At 47.6% G+C, this 20,059-nt stretch overlaps 1 protein-coding gene across 1 annotated transcript; it reads right to left on the bottom strand.

Annotated features, from left to right (window-relative positions):
• Positions 1 to 3,671: 3,671 nt before the first annotated feature.
• Positions 3,672 to 18,035, bottom strand: SAP30 (Sin3A associated protein 30). Its single transcript, XM_038755060.1, has 5 exons — positions 17,982 to 18,035; positions 17,597 to 17,764; positions 6,924 to 7,049; positions 6,389 to 6,487; positions 3,672 to 3,998 (listed from the first exon to the last, which is right to left on the bottom strand). Exons 1-5 carry the CDS (start codon positions 18,033 to 18,035, stop codon positions 3,876 to 3,878), a joined length of 570 nt encoding a protein of 189 aa, XP_038610988.1. The 3' UTR covers positions 3,672 to 3,875.
• Positions 18,036 to 20,059: the final 2,024 nt, after the last annotated feature.

Genomic DNA, 20,059 nt, shown 5'->3' with positions numbered 1-20,059 from the left:
GGTAGGGACCGTCTCTATATGTTGCCAACTTGTACTTCCCAAGCGCTTAGTACAGTGCTCTGCACACAGTAAGCACTCAATAAATACGATTGATTGATTGCCTCCTTCCCCACTACTTTCAAACATACCCATGTATCCCCTATTCTAAAGAAACCCTCCGGTTATCGTCCAATATCCCTCCTACCTTCCTCTCCAAACTCGATTAAGTTGTCTACACCGCCTGTCTTAAGTTCCTCTCCTCCGGTTCTTTCCTTCACCCTCTCCGGTCTGGCTTTGGCTCCCTCGCTCCATGGAAACTGCCCTCCCGAAAGTCATCAATAACGTTGTTCTTGCCAAATCCTGTATACATGTATAAACCTGTATATATGTATATATGTTTGTACATATTTATTACTCTATTTTACTTGTATATATCTACTCATTTTATTTTGTTAGTATGTTTGGTTTGTTCTCTGTCTCCCCCTTTAAGACTGTGAGCCCACTGTTGGGTAGGGACTGTCTCTATATGTTGCCAGTTTGTACTTCCCAAACGCTTAGTACAGTGCTCTGCACATAGTAAGCGCTCAATAAATACGATTGATGATGATGATGATCTATTCTATTTATTTTATTTTGTTAGTATGTTTGGTTTGTTCTCTGTCTCCCCCTTTTAGACTGTGAGCCCACTGTTGGGTAGGGACTGTCTCTATATGTTGCCAATTTGTACTTCCCAAGCGCTTAGTACAGTGCTCTGCACATAGTAAGTGCTCAATAAATACGATTGATGATGATGATGATGATGATGAAATCCAATGCCCTTTACTTCATCTCAATCCACATTGACTTTTCAGCTGCCTTCAACACCGTGGATCACTCCCTTCTCTTGGAAACGTTATCTAACCTTGGCTTCACTGTCACTGTCCTCTCTCGGTTCGTATCCTAGCTTTCCGTCTGCTCTTTTGCGGTCTCTTTTACCGACTTCTCCTCTGCCTCCCACCCTCTAACTGTGGGTGGGCCGCAAGGGTCATTCCTGGGTCCCCTTCCATTTTCCATCTACCTCCAATCTCTTGGAGAACTCATTCACCCCCACAGCCTCAATTAGCTATAGAAGCAGCTTGGCCTAATGGAAACAAAACAGGCCTCAGAGTCAGATGACCTGGGTTCTAATTCCACTGTGGGCGAGTCACTTCACTTCTCTGTGCCTCAGTTCTCTCACCTGCAAAATGGGGATTCAGTACCTGTACTTCCTTCTCCTTAAGCTACTACTAAACTACTTCTACTTGAGCCCCACGTGGGACAACCTAATCACTTTTTATCCTCCCCAGCGCTTAGAACAGTGCTTTGCACGTAGTAAGCGCTTAATAAATGCTATTATTATTATTATTATTATTAAACTGTCAGCCCCATTATCTGACACCTGCTCCAGTGCTCAGTACGGTGCTTAGTAAGTGCTTAACAAATACCACAATTATTTTGCCAATGATTCCCACATCTACCTCTCCAGCCCTGACCTCTCAGTCAGTCAGTTGTATTTATTGAGCGCTTACTGTGTGCAGACGTGCTTGGGAGAGTACAGTGCTTGGCACATAGTAAGCACTTAACAAATGCCATCATTATTATTAACACATCCCCTGCCCACAGTGAGCTTAGTTTAGAGGGGGAGACGGACATTAATACAAATAAAAAATAAAAGACAGATCTGTATCCAAGTAATGGGGGGCTGGGTGGGAGGATGAATAAAGGGAACAAGCCAGGGCGATGCAGAAGGGAGTGGGAGAAGAGCAAAGGAGGGTTTAAGTCAGGGACAACGTCCAGGAGATGTGCCTGCGCTTTGAAGGAGGAGAGAGTAATTAGCCAGTTATACACTGAACCTGGACTAGAACCCAGGTGTCCTGATTCCTAGAACTGTGCCCTTTCCACTGGGCCAACAGTAGGGCTTGGTGAATCTTTAAACACAGACCAGCAAGAGATTAACCTTTTCTCTTTACTTTGCTGACCATTCTACCCCCCAGCCCATTCGGTTGAGACTGCGACACTGTGGCGGGTTAGCAGCCAAGTCAAGGGAAGGGGAAAGTTGGGGAGGTCCCGGAAGGGATGCACATTTTTGCAGGGTTTTTGTAAATTCAAGTGACTTCTAAATTTTCTGAACTCCCGGGGCAGCAGTTCCAAGGGGGAAAATCCCCAAGAAACAACTTCGGCTTTGACAAAATCCAATCACAGAACCTTGCAGGAGCCTGTACTTCCCAAGCGCTTAGTCCAGTGCTCTGCACACAGTAAGCGCTCAATAAATACGACTGTTGATGATGAGAAGCAGCGTGGCTCACTGGAAAGAGCACGGGCTTTGGAGTCAGAGGTCATGGGTTCGAATCCCGATTCCGCCACATGTCCGCTGTGTGACCTTGGGCAAGTCACTTAACTTCTCTGAGCCTCAGTTCCCTCATCCGTAAAATGGGGATTAAGACTGTGAGCCCCACATGGGACAACTTGATCACCTTGTATCCTCCCCAGGGCTTAGAACAGTGCTCTGCACATAGTAAGCGCTTAACAAATGCCATTATTATTATTATTATGAGGCTCTCCTGATCCAACACTGGCCTGGAACAAGGAAGAACAGACTGTCCTCCCAGTGAGACATACAATAAGTAGGGGGATGCGGGGGGGGGAAGCACTCTGGCCAATGGAGAGGGGTCCTCTCAAATGAAAAAATGTCTTTTCTTTTTAGCTCTAGCGATGCCCACGGCTAAATCTGGCTGTCTGAGGCAGCCGTGTCTCAGCCAAGGGTAAGGGAAGTTGGTGTTTTTTCCACAACAAGTCACAGGAGGACCCCCCCTTTCCTTAAGCGATACCATCCCCTAAAGGTGTGTGCAGTGGTGGCCTGAAAGGGTGGAGGAAATGTACTTAGAATTGGGCAACGGGAAGGGTGGTTCCTTCTAATGAAGGGCCACTCACCACGGAGCCACGAGAGGTGTATTTGCATTCCTGACTTGTGAATAATGAAAGAAAACGGGCCGACAGGGCAGGAAAAGACAGAACGGGATCAGCCCGGAGGATGTTATTCCATTCTACCTTTTGCATCAAAAGCCTGTAGAACTAAGTCTCCCCTTAGGACTTATGTCAAATCTACCAGCGTTTACGAAATGCAATTCCTCCTTTTCAACCATCTCTATTTTTAAGTAAGTACAATTACTTCAGGAGGGAAAGAAATTTCATCAGAATGTTCTTCCGCTTTGGCAAGTTCATTATGACAGTGTGGCTTTACTTAATCACGTGTTCTAACTTTACAACGCGGGCTTTTCCGTTCTATAAACGCCTGCGTTATCAAAACGGAGGGTCACCTTGAAAGGGAAAAAAGGCCACATGCCACATATGCTTACCAGGCTCTGCTTTTTTCAGACCTGCTATCGGATTAAAGGCGCTAATGCGTTCAAAAGCAAATTAAGAGGTCAGTGTTCCAGGGAGACCCAATGTGCTGGGGAATGGGGGAGGAGAAGGGAAAGAGGAGAATGAGGGAGCAATTCTTCTCATCCATCCACCCCATTTACTCAGGACAAGGGCAATTCCCCTGATGTGGCCCTCAAGGGCTGACCTTTTTGGGACCCCAGGAAATGGGAGATAGAACTACGAAGAAGATGAACACGGCTAACCCACTCGACAGGAAATCCCCCAAGTTTCAGGCTCTAAACTCAATGAAGTAACTACAATATCAATATCATTTATTTAAAATATTTGATCTAGGAGCACTCATTTCACATGAGTGCTTCCAACTAATTTCCAAGACCAAAAATAAAGCCAGAGATCAGTCCTCTGTGGAAAAAAAAAAAATACAAAGAAAAGTTTCTGCATGTCAGAAACAGTCTTAATATCTGTACATCCAAACAGTAGTTCTGGATACATCTCTAATGAACGCCACTCTCAAGCTTTAGATCCGGCTTATTCTTGTCATTCTTCACAGAGTAGATGAAATACGTTAGGGTGTCCTTTTCATTCACCGGAATTGACCTAAAGTGGCAACCAATTATCTACAAAGAAAGAAAATGCAAGGCAATTAACCGAAGTTAACAACATGACCAATCTACAAAGACCAAAAAAAAAAAAGGACAGAGAGTGAGATCTCAGCCAAAGAAAGCTAGGTAAATACTATACGGCATATTTCCTTTTCCTTTTTTTAAGGAAAATGAAAAGAATTAAGACAGGATTCAACAAGCAAAAGCCATTGGGGCTAAAGGTGAAACAGAAGCAGGCTAACCGAGAGGGATAAGATGGACAAAATCGCAAAGATGGCAAACGTACAAGAACAAACTTTATGCGGCACTCCACCTATTTGATCATCTAATAGTCATGCCCAGATGAGATGCGGTTACTTTCATTTTCAAACTTGCAATCTGGAATCGGGAACAATAGAAGGGAATCTGCTACACTTGGGTCTAATAAAGCACCATCTGCAATCTTCTGCATCACATCTGCAGTGACCTAGAAAAACTCCCCTATTCAAGGTGGACAATTTGAAAAGAGAGAGCAGCCAAACCAGGAAACCTCTCGTAAGTGCTCTTCATTACAGTGGCCCTAAATCAAATACCCTTGATTGGGAGCTGGAAGCCGGCAGTAGACAACTCCCATTTTCGTCTAGCTCTGAAAGGAACTACTGACCAGAGGTTAATAGCTTAGGTCAGGGCTGCTCAAAATGTTATTTTCCAAGTAACTGGCAGAAATATCAAACGTAAGCACTCTGGACCCTTGCTGAGCAGCCAGCCGAGTCTAGAATTACTCCTAGAAGGCTGAATTTTTGTATCTGGCAATTTGGCAAGATGGACCACAGATGAAACTTGCACAGAGATATCTACAAATTATGCAAGCCCACATCCATCTCTGGCTATTGGTAAGATACAGAATTTGAGATTTTTGAAATTTCTGCCTTTGAATTAAGTAGCAGTTTTTGATCCTCACAACTTGGTGTACTGGGTACAACTTCCGACGACCTCAAACTGACCAAAGTTGGCTTTTATATTACCCTATAAACTGACTGGTGCTCCTGGGGAGGAAAGTGATGCAAAAGTAGAAACATTAATTGGAGGGGTCATCCATTAGTGGTATTTACCGAGCACTTACTATGTGCAGAGCACAGTACTAAACTCTTGGGAGAGTACAATACAAGAGAATTAGCAGTCACGTTCCCTGCCTATAACACGCTTACAGTCTAGAGGTAGAGACAGAGATTCATATAAATAAATTGTTTATAATATACAATGTAAATAATACATAATCATCAGATATGACGTGTCTTCGATAATGTAAATCCATTCATCTCAGGGGTCTGATTTGGTCAAGTCTCATAATGGGATAGAAATTAGGGACAAACTGCAAACCTGTCAGAACCTATCTGGACCTACTATAAAGATTCACTATAGATTTTCATGCAGGTAATATCCTGCTTTCCAAAATTCCTTAAGATTCTTGGATTGAATCCACATTAACTAAGGAAAAATGAGCAAGAAATATTGGCTGAAACATTACCACTATGTTAATATAACAAACCATACTTCCAATGTTGCATTTTTCTGAAGCATTACTCTAATAAGGATCCACTAAAGGTTACTGTATCCTAGGAATATTCAATAGTTAACCTTCCCCCAGCCAAAGCAAATTAATCTCATGATAAATTAATCTTATGAGAAATCTACGGAATACCCACTCTCTGGCTTTACAGAACACATTCTTTGAGATGTGGAACTGCACAATTGCCAGTCAACTGTTCAAAACACACTGAAGACCTGAGTAACGGAGAAGCAGGGAAGCAGCATGGACTGGGTACTCGTTAACTTAGAAGCAGGTTAACACATGCTAAACATTATAATTTGAGTCAGGACATGAGAATTTAGTTTTAGAATTGATGGAACTCAAGCTGTTCGATCTAAAATACTCTAAACATATGTGACTTTCAAAAATATCCTAGATATGTATTTGTTACAGCTGGAGATGCATTCTAAATTAAAAAAAAAACTGCTGTGAATTCTGATGGACTTGGAAGATTAATGCTCTTGGGTTGTTTTTTTTTTTTTGAAGGCAAATAAAGGTTAAAAAAAAAAGCAACAATTATTTTTCACAGAGAGTGTGTCAGAAATCTCGGTTTCACAATAAGCTTCCTATCATCGCTTCGGCTGGTCCCCAAAAAGTGCTTATTAAGTTTCCCCTCTTCGGTCCCCGTATTTAAAGAGAATCGCCAAAAGTCTAACCTGTGATTAATAAAAAAAGTCAATGCTGGAATTCAATTATAAGACAGAGAGAAATACAAGGACACACCTGGGAGATCACATGACACCGTGAATAAACCCTGGTTTCAAGAAACAAGACTTTCAAAGAAACCTCCCTCATTTTCATCAAACACTACAGCACGCATACGGTATTACTGTACCTCAACAAGCTGTGCTTTGTTAAGTCCTGGTCTGGTCTGTAACTTGAAGTGTCTTTTGTACCGCCTAAGAGTGTTTACTTGTAACTGATATAAATCAACCTAGGTAAAAGAAGGAAATAGCTATTAGTGTACATCTGCGCATTTTTAAAAGAGTGAAAAAAAAAAACGGACCTGCATTTCTAAAATACATTAAAGATTTGGCACTAGAAGAAGAAACGATCAAAATCTTCTCAGCAAAGTTCTTAATGAAATAAAGGAACATGGTGGGGAGAAGAAACGAAGGGAGAGGTGAACAGATACAAGTCACATGAAAGACCTACAAGTGCTCGGAGCATTTCCTTTAAAGTTAAATAGCAACTTAAATCATCTGTTCCACAATCACTGGGATTCTGCTCTGTTGAAACCCCGACGTGCCAGTTTAAGCGTGCAAACATTTAAAAGTATTTTTAATACGCTGCAGTGAAAGCCTCAAAACGGAAACTGTTTAAAGCAAAGAGGTACCCGGATTCGAGAGACTAATAAAATCTGCATCTACCTCTGGAGTATCAATATCCTGCACAGGCGAATCACCTCCGTCATCATCGCTCCCTTTCCTCTTTCTTCGGTTCCGCACACTCTGAATTAAGTTTTTGTGAAAATCACAGATATAAAGATGCCTTGCCTGAAAAAACAAGTTTTACACAAAGATCACTACTGTTCCCCCCGCCCCGCGCCCCCGTCCCCCGAATGGGGTTCCTAAAGCCGACGTGCTGCAGGGATGTACACTGGGTAGGGGGGAGCGATCCAGAAAAACCACCGACACGGCCGCGTCCTACGGGCCTGTTGAAACTGCTTTTTTTTTGTGGGGAGGAGCCACCATGGAAGGCATCAGAGTCGTTGACCCATGCGGTGACTCCGATCCATTACGGGATTTGCTCTTAACTGCAGAACGGGGCTCTTTTCGGCCCTTTCGGTTTTGTCAGCAAAAAATGCCATAAGACGGAAATGGGGCCGTCGTCCTTCTAGACTCGCAAGAGGAAGATTGTTTCCCCACGGAGCTCTGGGGCTACTCTGCACTCCCAAAGGTCCCGCCGTGCACAGTGTAATGCACGCACATGCTCTTGAAACGCTGTGTGCCGTCTACACGGTGGATAACCTGAATTTCCATGACCTGCAGGAACTAAAGGGGGTTTTTCTGGTCTGTTGTGTGCGTGTGTGGGGATTTGGGGTTTGCTTTAGAAGCTCCTCGGATCGTGAGCCAAGTCGAAAGGCCCCAACGGGCCGAGGGGAGCTTTTCCTAAAATATTCTTGGGCATCGTGCTCCGGCCCGTGTGCTTGGAGCCTTTTCTCTGACGGAGCCGGAGCTGGCTCTGCAGGCCTGCTGCTACGCTAGGGTTTTGTTTCCCCCGCGCCATCCCGCTCCGAGGGCCAAAAGCTTGGAGATGGGGCATGCCGGTGGTCGCCAGAGAGAAGGAAAAAGGGCACGGGGGCACCTGGGCTGGCCCCCTAAGTCCCGGGGGGCGGGCACAGGCCGGGCAAGGCTGAGCCCTCTCCCTCCCCTGCCGCAGGAGGAGGAGGAAGGGGAGGAGAGGACTGGTGCCAGGAGGAGAGGCAGGCATGCGGGCGCATTGGGCACCGGGGGGGAAGCGGAGCCCCGGGAACAGGAGCCCCCACAAAGGCGGCTTTTCCACTGCGGCTGGGAAGAAAAGAAAAGAAGACAAAACAGAAACCCCAGGATCCCGCCCCCTCCTCTCTCCCACCTTCACCCCGGGCCTCACAGGGGCCACAAAACAACTCTTTGTCTCCTCTCCCCTCTGGACCAGATTTGGGGGGTGGGGGCTGGTGTGGTGGGGAGAAGGAGGAGAAGGAAGAGAAACAGGAGGAGGAGGAGGAGGAAGAGAAGGAAGAGAAGGAGGAGGAGCGGGAGCTGGAAGGACTTTGTCGTCCGCTCCCCGCCGCAGCTCACTCCTTCATTCAGTCGTATTGATCGAACGCTTCCCGCGTGCAGAGCGCTGCGCTAAGCGCTCAGAAAGTCCACCTTGGCCCCAGAGAGAGCCAGGCCCTGCCCACAGCGAGCGGGGCGGCCGGGCAGAGAAAGGGCCCGATGTTCCTCTGGGGCGATCGGAATCCTTAGCACGGTATTTGTTGAGCGCTTCCTAGGTGCCGAGCCCTGTTCTAAGCGCCGGGGTGGCCCGTTGTTGGGTAGGGGACCGTCTCTATCTGTTGCCGATTTGTACTCTCCCAAGCGCTTAGTACAGTGTTCTGCACGCAGTCAGCGCTCAATAAATACGACTGAATGAATGAATGAATGAACAAGGTAATCGGGTGGTCCCGCGTGGGCTCACAGTCTCCATCCCCACTTTACAGATGCTGTAACTGAGGGGTGGAAGAGTGAAGTGACTTGCCCAAGGTCACCCAGCGGACAAGCGGCGGGGCCGGGATTAGAACCCACGTCCTCTGACTCCGGGCCCGGGCTCTTGCCACTAGGCCATGCTGCTTTGTACTCTCCCAAGCGCTTAGTACAGTACTTTGCATACAGTAGGCGCTCAGTAAATGTGATTAATAATAATACTCCCTCTTCTAGACTGTGAGGTCGTTGTGGACAAGGATTGTCAGTCTTTATGGCTGTATTGTACTTTCCCAAATGCTTAGTCCAGTGCTCTGCACCCAGTAAGCTCCCAACAAATCAATCAATCGTATTTATTGAGCGCCTACTGTGTGCAGAGCACTGTACTAAGAGCTTGGGAAGTACAAGTTGGCAACATATAGAGACGGTCCCTACCCAACAGTGGGCTCACAGTCTAAAAGGGGGAGACAGAGAACAAAACCAAACATACTAACAAAATAAAATAAATAGAATAGATATCATCATCATCATCATCATCAATCGTATTTATTGAGCGCTTACTATGTGCAGAGCACTGTACTAAGCGCTTGGGAAGTACAAATTGGCAACATATAGAGACAGTCCCTACCCAACAGTGGGCTCACAGTCTAAAAGGGGGAGACAGAGAACAAAACCAAACATACTAACAAAATAAAATAAATAGGATAGATATGTACAAGTAAAATAAATAGAGTAATAAATATGTACACACATATATACATATATATAGGTGCTGTGGGGAAGGGAAGGAGGTAAGATGGGGGGATGGAGAGGGGGACGAATGAATGCTCTCCCGGGCGCTTAGTCCAGTGCTCTGCACCCAGTAAACGCTCATAAATACGACTGGATGAATGCTTTCCTGAGTGCTTAGTCCAGGGCTCTGCACCCCGTAAGCGCCCAATAAATACGACCGAATGACTACTGAATGAATGATACTCTCCCAGGCGATTAGTTCAGTGCTCTGCCCCCAGTAAAGCGCCCAATACGACTGAATGAAGGCTCTCCCCAGCGCTTAGTCCAGGGCTCTGCACCCAGTCAGGGCCCAATAAATACGATTTGAATGAATGGACTTTCCCGAGCGCTTAGTCCAGTGCTGTGCACCCAGTAAGCGCCCCCTAAATACGACTGAATGAAGGAAAGCTCTCCCGAGCGACCAGTCCAGTGCTCTGCACCCAATCAGGGCCCAATAAATATGATTTGAATGAATAAACTTTCCCAAGCTTCCCCTCCAATGCTCTGCACCCAATAAGTATCTCCTAAATGCGACTGAATGAATGAAGGCTCTCCCGAGCGCTTAGTCCAGTGCTCTGCACCCTGTAAGCGCCCCGTAAATACGACTGAAGGAAACCTCTCCCGAGCGCTCAGTCCAGTGCTGTGCACCCAGTAAGCGCCCCCTAAATATGACTAAAGGAAGGCTCTCCCGAGCGCTTAGTCCAGTGCTGTGCACCCAGTAAGCGCCCCCTAAATATGACCGAATGAAGGAAAGCTCTCCCGAGCGACCAGTCCAGTGCTCTGCACCCAATCAGGGCCCAATAAATATGATCTGAATGAATAAACTTTCCCAAGCGCCCAGTCCAATGCTCTGCACCCAATAAGTATCTCCTAAATACGACAATGAATGAAGGCTCTCCCGAGCGCTTAGTCCAGTGCTCTGCACCCTGTAAGCGCCCCGTAAACACGACAGAATGAAGGAAACCTCTCCCGAGCGCTCAGTCCAGTGCTGTGCACCCAAAAAGCTCCCCCTAAATACGACTGAATGAAGGCTCTCCCGAGCGCTTAGTCCAGTGCTCTGCATCCAATCGGGGCCCAATAAATACGATTTGAATGAATGAACTTTCCCGAGCGCTCAGTCCAGTGCTGTGCACCCAATAAGCTCCCCCTAAATACGACTGAACGAAGGCTCTCCCCAGCGCTTAGTCCAGAGCTCTGCATCCAATCGGGGCCCAATAAATACGATTTGAATGAATGAACTTTCCCGAGCACTCAGTCCAACGCTCTGCACCCAAGTAAGCACCCCCTCAATAAGACCGAAGGGAAGTTGTCCCAAGCGCTTAGTCCAGCGCTGTGCACCCAATAGGCGCCCTTTAAATACGACTGAATGACTGAAACGTCTTCCGAGCGCTTAGTCCAGTACTCTGCTCCCAACGGGAGCCCAATAAATACGATTTGAATGAACTTTCCCGAGGGCATAGTCCAATGCTCTGCACCAAGTAAGTTCCCTCTAAATACGACTGAATAAAGGAAGGCTTTCCTGAGTGCTCAGTCCAGTGCTGTGCATGCAATAAGCGCCTCCTAAACACGACTGAATGAAGGAAGGCTCTCCCGAGCGCTTAGTCCAGTGCTGTGCACCCAATAAGCGCCTCCTAAATACGACTGAACGCTCGGTCCAGGGTCGTGCGGCCAGTACGGGCTCAAGAGGCTGGCATGGCGCCTGAGCATCGCTTAGTCCAGTGCTTTGCACACAGTAGGCGCTCAATCAATATGACTGAATGAATGAGCACTGTTGTAAGCACCGGGCAGCGCTTAGTCCAGTGCTCAGCACCCAGTAAGCGCTGAGCAATCAATCCGATTGAAGGAATGAATGAGTGGGCATTGTTGTAAGCGCCGAGCAGTGCTTAGTCCAGTGCTCTGCACACAGTAGGCGCTCAATAAATACAACTGAATGAAGGAATGAATGAGTACTGTTCTAAGCGCCGAGCAGCGCCCAGTCCAGTGCTATGCACCCAGTAAGCACTGAGCAATTCATTCAATTGTATTTATTGAGCGCTTACTGTGTGCAGAGCACTGTACTAAGCGCTTGGGAAGTACAAGTTGGCAACAGATAGACACGGTCCCTACCCAACAGCGGGCTCACAGCAATCAATCCGATTGAATGAATGAATGAGTGGGCACTGTTGTAAGCACCGAGTAGCGCTTACTCCGGTGCTCTGCACGCCGTAAGCGCTCACTCAATACGACTGAATGAGTGAGCACTGTTATAAGCGCCGCGCAGCGCATAGTCCAGTGCTCTGCACACATTAAGCGCTCAATCAATACAACTGAATGAATGAACAAATGCCACCGTCATTCCCAGCCTTCCCAGACTGAGCCTCCTCCTTCCTCTCCCCCTCGTCTCCCTCTCCATCACCCCCCCCGTCTTTTTTTTTTTTGGCATTTATTAAGTGCTTACTATGTGCAAAACACTGTTCTAAGCGCTAGGGAGGTTACAAAGTGATCCGGTTGTCCCACGGGGGGCTCACAGTCTTAATCCCCATTTTACAGATGAGGGAACTGAGGCCCAGAGAAGTGAAGTGACTTGCCCAAAGTCACACAGCTGACAATCGGCAGAGCCGGGATTTGAACCCATGACCTCTGACTCCAAAGCCCGGGCTCTTTCCAGTGAGCCACACTGCTGCTCTAACCTCCTTCCCTTCCCCACAGCACCTGTATATATGTATATATGTTTGCACATATTTATTACTCTATTTATTTATTTTACTTGTACTTATCTATTGTATTTATTTTATTTTGTTAATATGTTTGGTTTTGTTCTCTGTCTCCACCTTCCAGACTGTGAACCCACTGTTGGGTAGGGACCATCTCTATACGTTGCCAACTTGTACTTCAATCAATCAATCGTATTTATTGAGCGCTTACTGTGTGCAGAGCACCGTACTAAGTGCTTGGGAAGTACAAGTTGGCAACACAGAGAGACAGTCGATCAATCAATCGTATTTATTGAGCGCTTACTGTGTGCAGAGCACTGTACTAAGCGCTTGGGAAGTCCAAGTTGGCAACATATAGACACAGTCGCTACCCAACAGTGGGCTCACAGTCTAGAAGGGGGAGACAGAGAACAAAACCAAACATATTAACCAAATAAAATACATAGAATAGATATGTACAAGTAAAATAAATAGAGTAATAAATCTGTACAAACATATATACAGGCGCTGTGGGGAAGGGAAGGAGGTAAGACGGGGGGATGGAGAGGGATGAATAAATGAATAATAAATATGTACAGACATATCTACAGGTGCTGTGGGGAAGGGAAGGAGGTAAGATGGGGGGGATGGAGAGGGGGACGAGGGGGAGAGGAAGGAAGGGGCTCCGTCTGGGAAGGCCTCCTGGAGGAGGTGAGCTCCCAGTAGGGCCTTGAAGGGAGGAAGAGAGTCCCTACCCAACAGTGGGCTCACAGTCTAGAAGGGGGAGACAGAGAACAAAACCAAACATATTAACCAAATAAAATAAATAGAATAGATGTGTACAAGTAAAATAAATAAATCTGTCCAAACATATCTACAGGTGCTGTGGGGAGGGGAAGGAGGTAGTGCTCTGCACACAGTAAGCGCTCCCAGCCTTCCCGGACTGAGCCCCTTCCTTCCTCTCCCCCTCATCCCCCCTCCATCCCCCCATCTTACCTCCTTCCCCACAGCACCTGTATATATGTTTCTACATATTTATTACTCTATTTATCTCGCTTGTACATATCTATTCTATTCATTTTATTTTGTTAGTATGTTTGGTTTTGTTCTCTGTCTCCCCCTTCTAGACTGTGAGCCCGCTGTTGGGTAGGGACTGTCTCTATATGTTGCCAACTTGTACTCCCCAGGCGCTTAGTACAGTGCTCTGCACACAGTAAGCGCTCAATAAATATGATTGATTGATACTTCCTTCCTCTCCCTCTCCTCCCCCCGCACCTTACCTCCTTCCCTTCCACACAGCACCTGTATATATGTATGTACATATTTATTACTCTATTTATTTACTTGTACATATCCATTCTGTTTATTTTATTTTGTTAATATGTTTGGTTTTGTTCTCTGTCTCCCCCTTCTAGACTGTGAGCCCGCTGTTGGGTCGGGACCGTCTCTATATGTTGCCAACTTGTACTTCCCAGGCGCTTAGTCCAGTGCTCTGCACACAGTAAGCGCTCAATAAATACGACTGATTGATCATCCTTAGCGTAATTATGAGAAGCATCGTGGCTCATTGGAAAGAGCCCGGGCTTTGGAGTCGGAGGTCATGGGTTCAAATCCCGGCTCCGCCAATTGTCAGCTGTGTGTGACTTTGGGCGAGTCACTTCACTTCTTCGGGCCTCAGTTCCCTCCTCTGTAAAATGGGGATGAAGACTGCAAGCCCCAAGTGGGACAACCTGATCACCTTGTATCCTCCCCAGCGCTTAGAACATAGTAAGCGCTCGATAAATACGATAGATTGATCATCATTAGCGTAATTATGAGAGGCAGCATGGCTCATTGGAAAGAGCCCGGGCTTTGGAGTCAGAGGTCATGAGTTCAAATTCCAGCTCCGCCAATTGTCAGCTGTGTGACTTTGGGCGAGTCACTTCACTTCTTCGGGCCTCAGTGACCTCATCTGTAAAATGGGGATGAAGACTGTGAGCCCCAAGTGGGCCAACCCGATCACCTTGTATCCTCCTCGGCGCTTAGACTATAGTAAGCGCTTAACGAGTCATTCACTTCTCTGTGCCTCAGCGACCTCCTCTGTAAAATGGGGATGAAGACTGTGAGCCCCAAGTGGGCCAACCCGATCACCTTGTATCCTCCCTGGCGCTTAGAACGTAGTAAGCGCTTAATCAATCAATCAATCGTATTTATTGAGCGCTTACTGTGTGCAGAGCACTGTACTAAGCACTTGGGAAGTACAAGTCGGCAACATAGAGAGACGGTCCCTACCCAACAGCGGGCTCACAGTCTAGAAGGGGGAGACAGAGAACAAAACCAAACACACTAACAAAATAAAATAAATAAAATAGATAGGTACAAGTAAAATAAATAAATAAAAATAGAGTAATAGATATGTACAAACATATATACATATATCCAGGTGCTGTGGGGAAGGGAAGGAGGTAAGATGCCGGGGGTGGAGAGAGGGACGAGAGGGAGGGCCTCAGTGACCTCATCTGTAAAATGGGGATGAAGACTGTGAGCCCCAAGTGGGCCAACCCGATCACCTTGTATCCTCCCCGGCGCTTAGAATAGAGGAGCAGCGTGGCTCAGTGGAAAGAGCCCGGGCTTTGGAGTCAGAGGTCATGGGTTCGAATCCCTACTCCCCCACATGTCTGCTGTGTGACCTTGGGCAAGTCACTTAACTTCTCTGAGCCTCAGTTACCTCATCTGTAAAAATGGGGATTAAGACTGTGAGCCCCACGTGGGGCAACTTGATCACCTTGTAGCCCCCCCAGCGCTCAGAACAGTGCTCTGCGCATAGTAAGCGCTTAACAAATGCCATGATTATTATTATTAACAAGTCACTTCACTTCTCTGCGCCTCAGTGACCTCCTCTGTAAAACGGGGATGAAGACTGTGAGCCCCAAGTGGGCCAACCCGATCACCTTGTATCCTCCCCGGCGCTTAACGAGTCACTTCACTGCGCCTCAGCTCCCTCCTCTGTAAAATGGGGATGAAGACTGTGAGCCCCAAGCCCGATCACCTTGTATACTCCCCAGCGCTTAACGAGTCACTTCACTTCTCTGCGCCTCAGCGACCTCCTCTGTAAAATGGGGATGAAGACTGTGAGCCCCAAGTGGGCCAACCCGATCACCTTGTATCCTCCCCAGCGCTTGGAATATAGTAAGCGCTTAACGAGTCACTTCACTGTGCCTCAGCGACCTCCTCTGTAAAACGGGGATGAAGACTGTGAGCCCCACGTGGGCCAACCCGATCACCTTGTATACTCCCCAGCGCTTAACGAGTCACTTCACTTCTCTGAGCCTCAGTGACCTCCTCTGTAAAATGGGGATGAAGCCTGTGAGCCCCAAGTGGGCCAACCCGATCACCTTGCATCCTCCCCAGCGCCTAACGAGTCATTTCACTTCTCTGCGCCTCAGCGACCTCCTCTGTAAAACGGGGATGAAGCCTGTGAGCCCCAAGTTAGAAGCAGCGTGGCGCAGTGGCAAGAGCCCGGGCTTTGGAGTCAGGGGTCACGGGTTCAAATCCCGGCTCCGCCACTTGTCAGCCGTGTGACTCTGGGCAAGTCACTTCACTTCTCTAGGCCTCAGTTCCCTCGTCTGTAAAATGGGGATGAAGACTGTGAGCCCCCTGTGGGACAACCTCATCACCCTGTACCCTCCCCAGTGCTTAGAACAGTGCTTTGTGCATAGTAAGCGCTTAATAAATGCCATTATTAATAAATGCCCCTCTCCATCCCCCCATCTTACCTCCTTCCCTTCCCCACAGCACCTGTATATATGTATATATGTTTGTACATATTTATTACTCTATTTATTTTACTTGTACATATCTATTCTATTCATTTTATTTTGTTAGTATGTTTGGTTTTGTTCTCCATCTCCCCCTTCTAGACCGCGAGCCCACTGGTGGGTAGGGACTGTCTCTCTATGTTGCCAGTTTGTACTTCCCAAGCGCTTAGTCCAGTGCTCTGCACATGGGAAGCGCTCAATAAATACAATTGGTGATGATGCTGATTTATTTATTTATTTGACTTGTACCTATCTATTCTACTTATTTTATTTGGTCAGTATGTTTGGTTTTGTCCTCCGTCTCCCCCTTCTAGACTGCGAGCCCACTGCTGGGTAGGGACCGTCTACGTTGCCAGTTTGTACTTCCCAAGCGCTTAGTCCAGTGCTCGGCACACGGGAAGCGCTCACTCAATACGATCGATGATGATTTATTTATTTATTTGACTTGTACCTATCTATTTATTTTATTTTGTCAGCATGTTTGGTTTTGTCCTCCGTCTCCCCCTTCTAGACATGCGAGCCCGCTGGTGGGTAGGGACTGTCTCTCTAGGTTGCCAACTTGGACTTCCCAAGCGCTTCGTCCAGTGCTCTGCACACGGGAAGCGCTCACTCAATACGATCGATGATGATTTATTTATTTATTTGACTTGTACCTATCTATTTATTTTATTTTGTCAGCATGCTTGGTTTTGTCGTCCGTCTCCCCCTTCTAGACTGCGAGCCCACTGCTGGGTAGGGACCGTCTACGTTGCCAGTTTGTACTTCCCAAGCGCTTAGTCCAGTGCTCGGCACACGGGAAGCGCTCACTCAATACGATCGACGATGATTTATTTATTTATTTGACTTGTACCTATCTATTTATTTTATTTTGTCAGCATGCTTGGTTTTGTCCTCCGTCTCCCCCTTCTAGACTGCGAGCCCACTGCTGGGTAGGGACCGTCTACGTTGCCAGTTTGTACTTCCCAAGCGCTTAGTCCAGTGCTCGGCACACGGGAAGCGCTCACTCAATACGATCGACGATGATTTATTTATTTATTTGACTTGTACCTATCTATTTATTTTATTTTGTCAGCATGCTTGGTTTTGTCGTCCGTCTCCCCCTTCTAGACTGCGAGCCCACTGCTGGGTAGGGACCGTCTACGTTGCCAGTTTGTACTTCCCAAGCGCTTAGTCCAGTGCTCTGCACACGGGAAGCGCTCACTAAATACGATCGATGATGATTTATTTATTTGACTTGTACCTATCTATTTATTTTATTTTGTCAGCATGCTTGGTTTTGTCGTCCGTCTCCCCCTTCTAGACATGCGAGCCCGCTGGTGGGTAGGGACTGTCTCTCTAGGTTGCCAACTTGGACTTCCCAAGCGCTTCGTCCAGTGCTCTGCACACGGGAAGCGCTCACTCAATACGATCGACGATGATTTATTTATTTATTTGACTTGTACCTATCTATTTATTTTATTTTGTCAGCATGCTTGGTTTTGTCGTCCGTCTCCCCCTTCTAGACTGCGAGGCCACCGGTGGGTAGGGACTACGTTGCCAACTTGGACTTCCCGAGCGCTTCGCCCGGTGCTCTGCACCTGGGAAGCGCTCACTCAATACGACTGATGATGATGAGGATGAGGATGAGGATGCAGCCACTCACGGTCTTGTCCAGGTCGATCTTGACCTTCTTCTGCGAGATGCTCTTCTGGATCCTCTTGCTGAAGCTGGCGTTGCCCGCGGCGCGGCCGCAGCGCTCGCCGTCCTCCCGGAGGCAGCACAGCTGGCCGGGGCCGGGGCCTGGGGCGGACACCACCACCACACCGCCTCCCCCTCCTCCTCCTCCTCCTCCGCCTCCTCCTCCGGGAAGGCCTCCCGGTGGCCCCGGCGCGGCCGGCGGCGCCCCCTCCGCGGGCAGCCCGGGGTCGGCGGCCCGCTCCTCCGCCGGGAACCCGTTCATCAAGCCCTCCGTCGGCTACCGCGGACGACCTGTCCCGCCCCGGGCGCTCAGTACACTGCTCCGCGCGCACTGGGCGCTCAGTACATACGACCAGAAGCAGCCGCTCCTGACGCTGCGTGCGCGCCCCCGCGCGCTCGCGCATGCGCACGATGAACAGAGGCTTGAGCCCCTTCTTTCCTCTCCATCCCTTCCCCACAGCACCTGTCTATACGGTTGTACATATTTATTACTCTGTTTATTTATTTTACTTGTACATTTCTATCCCACTTATTTTGCGTTGGTACGTTCGGTTCTGTTCCCTGTCTCCCCCTTTTAGACTGGGAGCCCACTGTTGGGTAGGGACTGTCTCTATGGGATGCCAATTTGGACTTCCCAAGCGCTTAGTACAGTGCTCTGCACAGAGTAAGCGCTCAATAAATAATAATAGCATTTATTAAGCGCTTACTCTGTGCAAAGCACTGTTCTAAGCACTGGGGAGGTTACAAGGAGATCAGGTTGTCCCACGGGGGGCTCACAGTCTTAATCCCCATTTTACAGATGAGGGAACTGAAGCCCAGAGAAGTTAAGTGACTTGCCCAAAGTCACACAGCTGACAATGGGCGGAGCTGGGATTTGAACCCATGACCTCTGACTCCAAAGCCCACGCTCTTTCCACTGAGCCACGCTGCTTCTAAATACGATTGACTGATTGATTGATTAATTTCGCAGCTCCTCCGGCTTTGTCGTTTCTCTCCGCCAGACAGGCGCTACGTTGATAACGTTATAAACTGAGAAGCCTTTTCGAGCGCAGCGGGACGTGCTTCGGTGGTGTCTGCGTCCGCTCCATATTTAAGTTATAGAATATGGAGGTCAAGAGGAGGATCATGGAAATGATTTGGAAAATTTACCTTAGAGCTGTGCTGCGGGTCAGAGCGTCCACTGTGAATGGGAGAGTTTCCCTTTTGGCATAGAATTCACGATTCCCTACTTTGTTTCAGAGCCAAGGGAGGGGGGGGGGGGGGGGGGGGGGGGCGCGCGCAGCCTCACGGGAGCTGTAGTCCGCCGCCCGGGCCACGCGGGACTACGACTCCCGGCGTGCACCGCGAGCTCGCCTCACGCCTCCATTCGGTCATCCTCAATCGTACTTATTGAGCGCTCACTGTGGGCGGGGCACCGTACTAAGCGCTTGGGAAGTCCAAGTCGGCCGCATAGAGAGACGGCCCCGACCCCACAGCGGGCTCACAGTCTAAGAGGGGGAGACGGAGGACAAAACCAAACATACTAACAAAATAAAATCAATAGAATGGATATCATCAATCGTATTTATTGAGCGCTTACTATGCGCAGAGCGCTGTACTAAGCGCTTGGGAAGTACAAATTGGCAACATATAGAGACAGTCCCTACCCAACAGTGGGCTCACAGTCTAAAAGGGGAAGTAAATAAATAGAGTAATAAATATGTACAGACATATATACATCTATACAGGTGCTGTGGGGAAGGGAATCAATCAGTCAATCAATCGTATTTATTGAGCGCTTACTGTGTTTATCAATCAGTTAATCAATCATCTGATCGTATTGTTTGAGCGCTCACTGTGGGCAGAGCACCGTACTAAGCGCTTGGGAAGTCCAAGTCGGCCACATAGAGAGACGGTCCCGACCCCACAGTGGGCTCACAGTCTAGAAGGGGGAGACGGAGGACAAAACCAAACATACTAACGAAATAAAATCAATAGAATAGATAGGTACAAGTAAAGTAAATAAATAAAGAAATAGAGTAATAAATATGTACAGACATATATACATATATACAGGTGCTGTGGGGAAGGGAATCAATCAATCAATCAATCAATCAATCGTATTTATTGAGCGCTTACTGTGTTTATCAATCAATCAATCATCTGATCGTACTTATTGAGCGCTCACTGTGGGCGGAGCACCGTACTAAGCACTTGGGAAGTCCAAGTCGGCCACATAGAGAGACGGTCCCGACCCCACAGCGGGCTCACAGTCTAAGAGGGGGAGACGGAGGACAAAACCAAACATACTAACGAAATAAAATCAATAGAATGGATAGGTACAAGTAAAATAAATAAAGAAAGAAATAATAGAGTAATAAATATGTACAGACATATATACATATATACAGTGTATAAATTGGCACTTACTGTGTTTATCAATCAATCG

This window comes from Tachyglossus aculeatus, chromosome 12, assembly GCF_015852505.1.
Source record: "Tachyglossus aculeatus isolate mTacAcu1 chromosome 12, mTacAcu1.pri, whole genome shotgun sequence".
In the NCBI taxonomy this organism is placed as follows: Eukaryota; Metazoa; Chordata; class Mammalia; order Monotremata; family Tachyglossidae; genus Tachyglossus; species Tachyglossus aculeatus.
Note: the sequence above shows the minus strand (reverse complement) of the source record. Positions and strands in the feature narration are given on the sequence as shown.